This window comes from Temnothorax curvispinosus, unplaced genomic scaffold (assembly GCF_003070985.1).
Source record: "Temnothorax curvispinosus isolate PA1 unplaced genomic scaffold, ASM307098v1 QBEX01008326.1, whole genome shotgun sequence".
Classification (NCBI taxonomy): Eukaryota; Metazoa; Arthropoda; class Insecta; order Hymenoptera; family Formicidae; genus Temnothorax; species Temnothorax curvispinosus.
The window spans coordinates 171995-186328 of record NW_020218106.1 but is presented as its reverse complement, the minus strand read 5'-3'; the positions used below and the strand labels follow the sequence as shown (position 1 = coordinate 186328).

The 14334-nt window shown below is 33.4% G+C and overlaps 1 protein-coding gene across 12 annotated transcripts in view; it reads left to right on the top strand.

The window, feature by feature from the left end:
• The window catches only part of LOC112457807 (potassium channel subfamily T member 2), a 247764-nt gene that overhangs the window by 217708 nt on the left and 15722 nt on the right, over window positions 1-14334 (top strand). For 11 of the 12 annotated variants that reach the window (XM_025021055.1, XM_025021054.1, XM_025021053.1 and 8 more), the window contains 7 exons: window positions 1716-1880; window positions 2314-2534; window positions 3066-3263; window positions 3834-4060; window positions 5411-5938; window positions 11476-11637; window positions 13804-13957. In XM_025021055.1, coding sequence (XP_024876823.1) covers window positions 1716-1880; window positions 2314-2534; window positions 3066-3263; window positions 3834-4060; window positions 5411-5938; window positions 11476-11637; window positions 13804-13957 — 1655 coding nt within the window. The remainder of the gene's footprint in view (window positions 1-1715; window positions 1881-2313; window positions 2535-3065; window positions 3264-3833; window positions 4061-5410; window positions 5939-11475; window positions 11638-13803; window positions 13958-14334) is intronic. The other variant, XM_025021058.1, reaches the window with a different exon arrangement.

The following is a 14334-nucleotide window of genomic DNA, read 5'->3' as shown; positions in this document are numbered from 1 at the left end:
ATACTTGGTGTAATAAGGGAACTATTTTTACAGATATGGATCTAGTAGTCTTTTTCAATGTCGTTTCTTGAAATCTTCAAGCAGGAAACTTACCACTTTGGAATGGAGAACTGTGCAATATTTTAATTTTATTCGTCATTTGATATCGCTGAAGATGGCTCAATCTATGAGCTGAAACGTTCAATTGTAGTTCATTTGAAATGGATTTGAAATAAATCAGTGATTCTGATCATCTACGCACAGACAACTGCGTTTGACTCTCATAGCCATCCTATTACGAATTTAAAAGTTAAGTGATATTTAAAATTTTTTAAAGTTTATGGAAGTATATGATGTGAAAAAGAGAAATGTAAAATAATCTTACAAAAAAGTAAATATTCAATGCCGATTTAACGATTAATTCTTGAATTGATTTAGCGCTTAATGAGAATTAGATCGGACAAAAAATATTACTTAATTGCACAAAGCAACAAGAACAACTCGTGTCTACTCATTGTCTGTCGACGTCGACTGATTGCGCAGCGCTCAACACGGAAAGCGCTCGTCGATCGCTGTAATTTGTCTGTCAGATTGCCTGCCAATCGCACACGAGATACGTGCCAATTTGTATGGGTTAACACGATGTGTCAACCCCCCTTCTCTTCGAGTCTGTCCCTTGCATTTCCGCATTCGATTAAATTCGATTTTGGACGATGGAGTCGCATTACTATCGAGATAGCATAGACAAAAATAATTCAACGTGAGAGCCCGTATCTTTGCAGAAGTGAAGCAATCTTGTCCTATTAGGTCTTAAGTGGCGAAATTTACACTGAAAAAAGGTTTTAGTTATAATAACCAAGACTTTTTTGGTGAAATAGTTTTAACTAAAGGGTTTAGTGATTATGACAAAAAATTTGGTTAATGTTAACAAATTTGGTTAACATTAACCAAATATTTTGTCATATTCACTAAAACCTTTAGTTGAAACTATTTTACCAAGCCTTGGTTATTATAACTAAAACCTTTTTTTCAGTGTAATAAGGGCAATTAAAAATTTGCAATTAAAAGTGCATAAAATTGTGAGGTGCGATAATATGTACACTACTACACTGAGGCGCTTATACGTGCAAGATATTAAAATTATAATAAATATTTTTGCATTTGTTAAAGAAAAAATTTTACGTTTATAAAAGTGTTTTTATATAAATCTTTATACAAAAATTTTACGTTTATAATATACAAATTTTAATAATTTTAATAATTATCAATATATGTGTACAGACATCAATATATGTGTAAAATCTATTTAAAGTAATTTAATTTTATATAATACAAAGAAATTGTACAAAAAAAAAACATAAGATTTATAACACATTTGTATTCTATACATGTCAAATTTATATCTGAAATATAAAATATAATTTTATGTTTTAGGGATAAATTTTACGATAAAGTTTGAGTTTGAAAAAAATAAAAAATAAAGATTTTTTTCTATGCTTTTCTTCAATATTATCAAAGTAAATAGTTTCTATAAATATACGTATTTTTTAATATATCAATTGTATACTTTTGTTTTTATTAAAGCAAAATAATATTTTCATGAATATTTGTCTATTAATCTCATAAATTCGGATAGAATAATGCAATCATTGTGCTCATTTTAACTTATTGTGATTTATACAAACAGTTATATTAGTCGATTGCATAATCATTGCATAATCTCATATTGATTACAGTTCGAACAGTTAGCTTTCACGTGGATGGAGCGACAGAAACTGGGCGGCTCGTATTCGTCGCACAGAGCGCAAAGCGAGAAGCACGTGGTAGTTTGCAGTACGACACTGCAAGCCGACACCATTATGGACTTTCTAAATGAGTTTTACGCCCATCCCTTGCTGCAGGTTAGGCGACGAACAAATTACGTGCCTTGAATATTTCATTATGCACTAAGCGACTTGTGATTTCGTAAAAATTCTTTTTCAAGCTCTCAATTTATCGTTGTTAAAACAGCAGAGGCAATTAATTTTTAAAAAATTATTGAGCTTAATTTTTATCACTAGTACAACACGAAAATTATTAATATTAGTTGTTAAATAAGGTAAAAAATACAATTATTTTGAAAATAGCAGTTTTGAGTTTAATTTTTTATATGAAATAATTGAAGATATGCACGATTAAATATATTCCTTGCGCGTTAATAAAATCTCACAGACATTGTAATAGCTTTGAAAGTATGAAGAGTTAATTGCACCGTATATCTTTCTACGCACTTTTGCTTTCACTCATTTTATGATTTTTAACATTAATAATTGAAAATGATTTTAATACGAGTAGGATTATTATGTGGTGCTTTTGTCACCAATGGAACTCGATACCACAATGCGGATGATCTTGCAAGTGCCGATCTGGGCGCAAAGGGTGATCTACATCCAGGGCTCATGCTTGAAGGATGGCGATCTCGCGAGGGCCAGGATGAACGAAGCGGAAGCTTGTTTTGTGCTGGCGGCGAGAAATTATGCTGACAAAACCGCTGCTGACGAACACACGATACTCAGGTCAGCAATCAGTGAAAACTAACGTTAAGTTAAAATTTTCATTAACGAAACTCATAATCGCTATTGTAAATTCAATCTTCTCGTCACTTCTCTTTTTCCATAATAAAGTTTCACGTTACGGAGATTAAACATTGCAATCCTGATATTATCCTCGACATTTTGCGAATCTCAGACATTTTTTATTTAAGTTTTACTTCGGAGTTTAAATTGAAGATAAGTTGCTCTGTTGACCTTAATTACTTAATTTCCTTTACTTCCAAATTCATTAAAAATTCCAGACTGGTAAAAGATCCGTAGAAATAAAACAGGAGAAATCTGAAATACGTTTTAGGTGATAAAATTTTTATTCGAGAAATAGCAAAACAATATTAATGAAAATAGTTTATGACTTAAAATCTTTTTAAATTCTTCTCCTTTAACACGATAGCAGAATTATCCTGAATTCTAAAGAAATAAATATTTTTACATTACTCGCGATTAGAGCTTGAAAGCGCCTCTAAATCTCATAAAAAATAAATTTGGCAATTGTAGATCATGGGCGGTAAAAGATTTCGCGCCCAACGTTCCTCAATATGTTCAAATCTTCCGTCCGGAAAACAAGCTCCACGTGAAGTTCGCAGAGCACGTGGTGTGCGAAGATGAATTTAAATACGCCCTTTTAGCAAATAATTGCACGTGTCCCGGCGCATCGACGTTGGTTACCCTGTTGCTACACACATCCAGAGGACAGTAAGTGCCGCGCAAAATGTATTGTAGAGCAATAATTAGGCTACGAATTTAACCGCACAGTACCACGTGCACATTTCGTAGCGTGTACAGCCACGTAAACTGATGTCGCTGCAATTCAAGTATTTATTCATCTTTAATCTTTAATATAAACACACGGAAAAAAAGGAGTCGTAAAATATGGACAACTAACATTTTTTGCTGCAAGAGCTATATTTTTAGCAACAGTAGCAAAAGATTTTCTTACTATATTGCTAAAAATATAGCTCTCGCAGCAAAAAATGTTAGTTGTCCATATTTTACGACTAGATTTGCTACGGTAGCTAATTTTTTTCGTGCATTAAATAATGATTAATTTAATTTTTAATATATTTGACGAAATTTATTACTAAATTACAAACACAAAATTACAAAATTTTATTAAATGCTATAATGCATTTAACAAACTATAATATGCAATAAAATATACTATTTTTACGTTTACTTTGCGTAACTGCAATGTATGTGATGTTATATCGTGTAAACATCGCATGAAGACCGGAAAATTCTGAGTTGAAATCTTTCTCATCACAGAGAAGGTCAACAGTCGCAGGAAGAATGGCACAGACTATATGGTAAATGTTCCGGCAACGAGATTTATCACATAATTCTCGGCGACTCCCGCTTTTTCGGGGAGTATGAGGGAAAATCCTTCACCTACGCGTCTTTCCACAGTCACCGGAAATACGGAGTTGCGCTTGTTGCAGTCAGACCGGCAGAACTTCCGGAATTTTACGAGGATACTATCCTGTTGAATCCTGGTAATCTCACGACACACATTACCGGTGTCTTTTAGACTCTTTCTTTTTCTCTTGGGCACACTTTTTTTAGCGCTTTATTTCTTGAATGAAATAAAAAATAAATAGAAAAAGATTTTCAATAAAAGGTAATCTTAAAATTTAGATCTTACGTTTCGCTCTTTGTTTCATATAATTTTTCGTCGAACTATTGAATTATATGATATATCGGTAACTTTCGGTGAAAATTATTTATATATTTATATACAATCTATTTTGATTAAATATATAATGTATAGGATAACTTCGGTATATAAGCCGCAGCTAAGGAAAATTTAATTTATCGAGTACTATTTACTATGTTTAAGGCAAATGAATTATACCAATAAAAATTTTATACTGATGTCTACCACTATAAAAACAATAGAAATATGAAATATTCATTCTTCGTAATTAATAAAAAAAACTTTTAGAAACCCTTGCAGTTTTGCTATATATCCCATAAGGGTGAGATATATGACATTCATGAGTAAAATATACGCCTTATAAAAAATTACAAATAATGTTTATAAATAAGGCAATAAAATGTCATAATAAGTTATAAAATGTGTGTAAAAAGTTTATTAAGGTGTAAGAATAATAAACAAATTATAAAACTGAAAGATTTTAAGAAGAAAATAGAAGAACGATAGATGCATTAAAATTTATTGTTATACGATCCAAATAAAGAATACACAGAAGATTTTGATTTTTACGGAGTGCTTGTACTATGGCATAAATCCCACACGCTAAAAATGCCTATATCCTGCCTATATAATGCGTATATCCTAAACAGGTGGGATATATAAAATATCAAGCTAAACGAATACAAGAGCTATGCACTTGTATTTTGCTGTATTCCATCCTTTATTATCCCTCTACACTTATGTATCATAAAATAACAATTAAACCTTTTGCATTCCCTACAGTAATCATTTTACGTAAGTCGTAATATATGATCGCGCTACTTACTACGGTGAGAAATCGATTCAACTCACGACGGTTTCGTTAATATTAACAGTAAAAAACTAAAATTACAACACAATACTAATATAACATAAAAGCACGTAACAGTGTGATTGCGAGCAAGTATATCTTTATTCCTTCTATTTCTTTTTTACTTCTGCGGCGTAAATCCTCGCGCGGCGTAAGTACTGGAGTTACCCTAGTATCCTGAAAAATGAATAAGAGAAGTTAAGAACATATTGTAATAATTAGAAATAAAAAAAGATAATAGAGAAATAAAGCGTTCAAATTAGTTCGAGTAGTTCTTTATAAATATGGAATGAAAGACTGCCACACATTCATATGCCAATCGTGTATTTCTATGCGCAGGGCCACGGCATATAATGAAGAAGACCGACACTTGCTACTATATGAGCATCACCAAGGAGGAGAATTCCGCGTTTGTGGTTGCGAATAATCAGGGCAGTATTGGCGAGGGAACGCAGGTGGTCGTCGAGACGAAGACGGACGTGACTTCTGCGAATAACGGGTCGGCAACGAGCACCCCGACGACCAACACGATGACGGCGGCCATGAATTCCACTGGGGCAACAGCGGCGACGACGACGACAACCACCACGATGACGATATCGACCAGCTGCACCGGTGGCGGCGACGGGAACGGTACAGCAATCAGCAACGGTGCCGACGCGCACCAACGATTTTCCAACAGTTGTAACATTGCGCTGAGCGAAACACTCTGCAGACAGGAGACCTGCACGGGGCCTCGTGCGCAGGACCGATCAAATGGTCCCCAAGGTCACAGGGCCCCGTTGCCGCCGCAGGTTATTTTGCAGGTCCTCCCTAGCACGCCCATACCAACCCAACACTACAACTTACTCGCATCCAATGTCCACCGTGAGTGTCGCATGCGCTTTGCTATGCTTCTTCTTTTTCTTCTTCTTTAATTTTACTTTTACCTCTAGACTCTTATTTCGCTCTAAAAAGTATACGATATTATTAATCTTCCGTGCGCCTGGTGAATTTTTTAACGTGGTGCGCCTGGTCGGGTCTAACAGACCCAAAAATTTGAAAAAAATATATTCTGGTATAATTATAATATAAATTTTTTATCGAAAATATTATTTATTTTATGTTTTCATGAACTTATAAAATGGTGCGCGCACGATAGATAAACAGCAGCAACTTAAAATACTCAGGCCGCCAGCGTTCTCGATTACAAAGTTAGTTTCTTCAAAAGCACACTAATGGGTCTCTCAAACCCAACTAGGCGCACGAAGAGTTAAGCCGTCAAATCGCGTTCTCCAAAAATTTCAATATCTGGAATTTGGGCAAATTAGTATAGATATAATACAGATTAATTAGCTAATAATTTATATAATTTACAATACAGACAAATTATCTAATAATTTATTACTGAATTGGGCTGTAGACTCATAAAAAGTCTTGAAAATCTGATTTTAAGAAAATTTTAATGTAATTTTTATACACACGGACTCAAAAACTTTACGCTATTTGTCCAGCAAGTTTAATATCTAATCATTAAATTTAAATTTTTAAATATTTATTTGACTGAAAAAATTTAGCTCTTTGAATGCCAGTATATTTATTTTCAAATAATTTAAAAAAAATTTTTTTTTTTTTTTAAAGTAAAATTATTGTAGTTAAAATCGAGACTTTGAAGCAAAAGGATTTCAAAGTAAAACCGTTGGGTACAAAGAGTTAATAGTTCTTTAGATTAGTCATTTTTTTACATTTTTATTCATTGCACTAATAGATGTCGTTAAATATTGCCTAGAAAGTTGTCTATATAATGTTTGTACTTGTTAAATGTTCATATCTCACCACAACATACATAGGGGAGACCGGGGCTAAACCGTCAGTTTTTTTTCGGTGCCGATTTTTAACAATAAAATAAATAATTTTAGTTAAATGTGGTATACCACACTGTAAAGAGTGAACCTTTAGCTACAAAATTTATACAGAAAATGTTTATCTACGTCGCTTGTTTAACCGGTATAGAGCAAAAACGACAACGGTGGAAAAATTAAAATATCAAAAATGCCGGGGCTTAACAGTCACCCCCCCCGGGGCTTAACCGTCACACTGCATTTTTAATACATATACGTACATCTAATCCTGAAAAATGATAGGATACATTTTAATAATTGTTTTTTAAGAAAAAAGTATAAAAATTTATTTAAAATTTTTATGCGAAACATTATTAAAAAATAATTGTTTTACCTATTCCATAAAACAATTTAGGCACGTGAATACAGATGACAATTTATTAGTTAACCAAATCGTAAACTCCCCAACGGCACGTCACATTGTCAACGCGAGCAACCACGGGGAACACGCGTGACGGCGTTCCGGTGCCATAGGATCAGCGCGGCAACCTCGAGCAACCTAACCAAGCCGCGTTTCTCGCGGGGGAGCGATAAATAGCGACAGGGGGGTTAGAAAAGCTCGCGGTGGAGCGCGACCATTTTACCGACTCGACGGCGTCCTCGCGCCGATTCCTCGACGCGCCGACGACGACGACGACGACGACGACGACGACAATGACCACCACCGACACCACCACCACTACAATGGCGGCGACAATGACGCCGAGACGATGCGGCGAACGCTGGACGATGCGGTCGCACGCGCGACTGTCACTGGCACAACGACTAACAACGACGATCGCGGCCGGGACGATCTACCGCGAGCGCGGCATGTCAACTTTCGCGCGGAAATCGCGGAATCTCAGAGCCGTGCCGTGCCGTGCCTCGCCGTACCTCGCCGACGCGACGTGCCGTGAGCGCGAGCGATCTCGAAAACAACTGTAAGATTTTCGAATAAGTATAAGCGGACAAATTTCAAATAGAGATAGGCACGTGTCAGTTGAATGGCGTTAGCATGACAATAAGTAGGAAGTCTCTGGAAAGGTCAAATAAAGTAGGGGAAACCTTCGCGCGGGCCGAAGGAAGGTACGGACGGAGAGGAGAGAGATTCGAGTCGCTGAGCGAGAAGTACGGAACGGACTTAGTAGAGAGAGAATAATAAGTGCGTGCGAGACATAGCGATAGAAATAGATCTGTCGAGAAAGCCATGCGGTAAATGAACGAGGGATTGTTCCCGGACTTTATGTACGTTTGTAAAATAAAGAACGATTGAATCACAAATATAGACTACACAACGGACCGCCATCTTTTCGGCCAAAACACCCGTTTTGCGACGATACGTGCGTACCATTTCCCTCCTATACAAACTGACGCACGTGCAAGAAAAGACAAAATCACGCTTGAGGGACACCTAACTTGAAATCGCCGTGAGCTGAAGTCGTGCGCCCGGCGCGCCACAGTGACGAGACTGCCGGACCAGCCCCGAGTGCTTAATGACGGATAAGCCCCAAACACAAGTTTCAGATTTGAACGCCCACGAAATATTAGACATCAACGATAATAAAAAAACTACACTGGATTCGTGTTCAGCATGCATTACTCTTTATAATCACGTACGTCGAGATTTGGAGAGCAAATATTGCAAATATTACAAAATTTCCACGCGCAGAAAATTTCACTTTCACCTTCTTAAAACACATTTGCCCTCGTAAAAATCATAACACGGCAGGTAACCTGCTGAAACTCCGTTGGTCACATGGGTACCATAAGCAGCGTTTACAAAATGTTAATAGCGAGTTCGCACAATATACAGGTTCCGAGATATTTGATTTGACAATTCAACCCCGTTGACGGTTTAGCCCCGGTTTTTCCTACACGTACACACATATAAGACACAATGCTTTACAGCTATGAATGTAGAATTGCAGTAATAATTAATAAAATAGCAAGCACTTTTTTTAGAGAAAGAAGGAACAATGGTGATGTTACAAGTAATACAAGTTTATGAGCACTTTTCTATTAATTAAAAAATTGTATCAATTTGATGCATATTACAAATCTTTTTTAATATATTAATGTTTCTATTTATTCTTTATAAAAACTTACAAATTATCTATAAAATGTATAAATTCTTTTAATGAAATTCTATTGATGATAAATAATCTAATACTTAACACTTGTAATATATAAAATAATAATAAAATTACTTTTATTCAAATAACTCATTGACTTTAAAACGTTTTTGTTCACAAATTTACTATTGTACTATAAAGCGAAATTATGTGGAAGACTCGGAATAATAATGCATATATCGAATCATACATGCGATTAAATCTTAATATACAGTGTTGGTTGAAGATTAACCGACCGAAATGTGTCGAACTATTCCTTCCTTTTTGTTCATATCTTTCTTGACGTGGTTTATGCTTGCACGTCGCTTTATGTGTAATCTGCGTGCATATAACTGTTCATGCGGCATTCAGTGTTCGTCATCAAACGACGGTCAATAAGTGCGGTTTCTAAATAGGAAACTACGAAGCTGTAATGTCAAATATTGCGGATCCATCATGTTCCATTCGAGTTAATTTATCATACAGATTTCGGTTGCGATACGATAACAATAATCTGATATGTTATCGATTAATCGGTGTATTAAAAAACATGAGTATACATAATATATATAGGGGAGACCGGGCACTATAAGCCACAAAATGTGTATTTTAAAGTTTATTTAGCATATTTGATAAATATTGATTAATTTTTGAGAAAAAAATTAAAACACATTTTTTGAGAAATGACCCAAGGTGCCCCATACCCGAGGCATCATGGGTCTGTCACTGGGGCACTATGGGTCACACACAAAAACTAGATTTATTCATTCAAGAAGTAACGAAATGTTACAAAAGTTGGAAATATATTTTATTTTATACATTTTTTATCACACTGTTCAGAATTTTAAAGGATAGACAAGATATCCGAACTATCCACTATTGAAATATTATTTTCTGGAAGAAAATAGTGTATTGTACAACTAGTGGGAAAAAGTGGTCGATTCTGAATGAGTGTGAAGTGTGTGTGAACACACGTGAACAAAAAATAAAGATGCTGAGCCTCAAAGTTTCAACTTTTACTAATGAAAAAATTTTCCAGGCCAAACGGTAAGAGATACGAGGTTGGCCAAGAGGACCAAAGTTGCTCCTCTCGTCGAGTTCTATAAGGAAAAAATGTCAAAACTAAAAAAATTAAATTTTTTTTTGAAACTTTGAGGTTAGTATTATTTTTTATCCCGGAAAAGGTACTAAAATTTATACCATGCATAAAGCACACCTAAATTAACGTATATTCACAGTTTCAAGAAAATCCTAATAAAATCGATTTTCTCTAATATAAGGACCGAAGAACGTTTTTAATATAGAAAACGGTAAAATGTAATTTAAAAAATTAATTATACATGATTATCCATAGTGTTATAAAATCACAAAAGAAACCTAGAAAGTTGCACCTGAATTTCAGTACATGTAGATTCTACTACCAAACCAATATTAAAACTTTTTTAATCAGTTAAAACTTTTAACTGATTAAAAAAGTTTTAATATTGGTTTTGTAGTAGATGTGTCACGAAAATCATTTATGTCACGTGTGTCACGAGACAACGGACTTTGATCACTATCATGCACCTAGATACGAAGTATGGGCAATGAAGTAACTGTCACATGATACTAGTTATACCAAAACTTAAACATTCTAGATTATCCTAAACAGTCAATGACCCATGGTACCCCGTGGCTCATGATGCCCCGGTCTCCTCAATAGATAAAATAGAAAGAAAGTTAAAACAGACAAGAATATAGATGATAGTAAAAATGATAGTTTATGTGAAAATAATAGAATCACTCGGAAATCATGATTTAATACGAGTATTAAATATCAACTAATAATTTCTAACTACAAACTTTCTTTAGCATTATAAACAATCGAAAAGATATTTAATTAAATGAAACATATTATTTTTTAAAATAAAATTTTTATTTATTATTACTTTTTTATCAAAATAATTGAGTGTTAAAGAAATTTTTCTAGAATTGCAATTGATACCGAACTTGCCATTGATGCCAAGCAATTATTAATTTTTGGAAGATGCTTGTTTTTGGACACGCTTGTAGGTATATATTTTTATTGTTCGTTATGAAATGGACAGCACAGACATAAATTATACAATTATGTATATTTATTACGTGATTTGGTGTAAATTACATTAAATGCTACATATTAAGAGAACACATAAATGTATAATTATTTATTATATACAACAAAAAACATAAAATAGCCAGACGAGATAGTATTTCTTTTCTCAAAAAAATGAATTATTTTCCTCCCATTTTATTTAAAAAAAAAAGCACTCATGTCTCTCTTATTCATGTTTATCGGTTATTATGAAGACATTTCTTCTTATAGTGTATTCGCAACTTTATCAGACTATTGGATATTATGAAAATCAATCTCGATATTAGAATCACTTATCGCGGTCAATCTTATATTTTACAGCGACTTATCTCGATCCCGGCGGATTTGGGGACTCGAGGCAATGCTTAAAAGAGGGAGGATCAACACCACAAACACCAATCACGGGAAATCATCTTGACGTGCCACGATCTCTCGATCCGAATCCTAATCTGCTTAGTCCAGAAATTCTAATGCAAAGGAGAGGTCAGTTTTATTCATTAAATATTTAGTGCAATAAAAAATACTTTCCAAAATTGGGAAACAGTTTTATTAATTTTATTTCTTTTATATACTTTTATATTAGAAGAAAGCATAAAAATTATATCAAATTCAAAATTCCGTTTATATCTATTCTATGATACCGTTCGTAGCTTGTCATTTCTGGAAATGACCTTTTTAATTTCTATTACTACCTTATGCTAAATTGGATTTTAATTGACGATGTAAATGAAACTGATAAAATTAAAGGTCATCTAAAAATGTGTTCAACAAAATTTTATTAAAATTACTATTTTTATGGATTTGACATACTTTTATGCGTATAAAATTAGTTTGAAACATTTTTAATTACTAGTATTTCCATTAATTTCAAAAGTTATTTCTACAAATAGATATTCTATGCTTTTCAGTTTAATTCAAATTCAAATTCAATGGCGCAACAGTCCGAGTCGGATTTAGGCCTCCCCCAAAGTGCTTTTCAGTTATTGTACATTAATATTTGTACAATACTATAATAAAATTAGAATATCTATTTACTAGTTTGGCTGATATCCTCCTTCTTTATTCTAACAATACGTTGATACGATTGAGATAAAATTTTCATGTAGTGTACAAATTATAAATACGACAAACTTTTTGTGAAATGTAATATTTTTAAGAAATCACAAAACATATTCTCTTGTCAAATGTCTTCATGAAATATTTTGCATTGTCCGCGTACTAAGAACTGATTACTTTATTTATTACTTTAAATGAATTTTTTAAACAATTTATTAGTGATTTTTTTAATGATACTTAAATATTTAATATTAATAATATTATATAATAATATTAAATAAAAGTTACAATTTTTTAAGCAAAATCTTTTTACAATTGATTGAAAAATATATGTATATGTCTGGCTATTTATCTATGTCTTTGAGTTTTAATTCGATAGATTACTCTATAGCTATTGAATTAAAATTATATTACTATTTATCACATTATATAATTTGGAAACTGTAGTGGTTACTATTAAATATTTATATAGAGAAAAGTCCCCTATATTATGAGATAAGCTCCTAATATGCGATAGCGGGGTTTCTACTAAACTAAATAGGTTCTATTTGTTGGTTCCACGATGAACTTATTGCCCTTGGTGTAAAACCTATTTAGTAAAAAATTCGTTGCTCGATCGTGCATGCACTCGTTACAAATATCGAAATTGTAAATTTGGTTGTTGTCAAGTACCATGAAGGTGAGACTTTGAACCTCGTTTATTATATAATAAATAAATATTTGACAATGAGTTCTATATGGAGCGATAGAGTAAAGTCGTATTAATAGGAAAATACAGGATATGTTGAGTTGCTTAATTGTAGAAAATAGATTTGGTGATCGCGAAACCGCAAGGCGTGGGGTCCGTAATATATGTTCAGGGTGACGATCGTTGCTAGTTGCTAGAGTATAAAGGTTATTGTACAGTAATAAAAAGAGGGAAAATACTATATTAAAGTTAAGGGAAGGTTCATACGAACTTACAAAAGTGTGCTGATGGTGATCGCATGCTCATGCTGGGCGCACACTGGCAGCGCTGGAAATATTGAGTATAATAAGTGGGTTTGCGATTATTGCAAATAAGCTTTTCCATTACATTTGTATTTCAGAGACATTAAACGAAGTTTTCTAATAGCAATACCGATGTATTTTGCACTTTATTAGCGATTTGTCGGGGTATCTCATATTAGGAGCACACTTTTCCGATTTTGCATGAAACTCATTTTTTACATTTTTCTATTCAGAAAAATTAATATTTAAATTAATATTTAAATTAGATTTTACAGTTTAGCATTTTAAAGCTTATTAAATTCCCTTCAAAATGACCTACTACATTTTTTAATTCTGCCCATAGACTTCCAATAATCACACAAAATAGATGTGGTATCTCATAATAGGGGACTTTCCTCTAGTAATAATTAATTTTAGCAAAAAAAATAAATTGATTAAATCAACATGTATTTATTATAATGACATATTTTGGCTCAAGGATAAAGTTTTCTTTGAGCTTATTAGAGTAAATGTATAAATTTTATAAACGTGAAAAGAGAGTTTTAATAGATTACAAGATAATCTAGAAAAAAAGAGAAAGACCTTTTATTTGCAATATTTTAGGAAGCAGAAGACCAAGTATTCTACCAGTACCAGATATGCTAACTAGCTCGACGTTACATCTGCCTGGGCAAGAATCCTTGGACCACGAGGCTGACGAGTCGGAGGATGAAATGGATGATGACGTTCCTTGGAGATCGCCAAGCGAGAAGATCGCGTAAGTATATTTTTGTCCTTCTTCTTTCCATTGTGATACATTGGATCTAAGGATCCATGACGGCAGTTTTTGACAATTATGCAGCACGAACAATAGCTAGTTAAAAATAGAGAAGCAAATCGAGTAGAGAAAATTATTAGCAGAAATTTGTGTCTTATTTTCTTCTCTTCTTCAGAATTATTTAATATTGATGTAATATGCATTATGAACATATCGATCAATAACTTAAAGCACAAATGCAAAATCCTTTGAGGACGAACAATTTCGCACTTTGTCTCGTGCACCTGCATGATGCGGTCTTGATGTAACAAATTTTTATTTATGTGCATCACAAATCTCTATGCATATTGTATATATTTTATATTTTTTGTATCTGT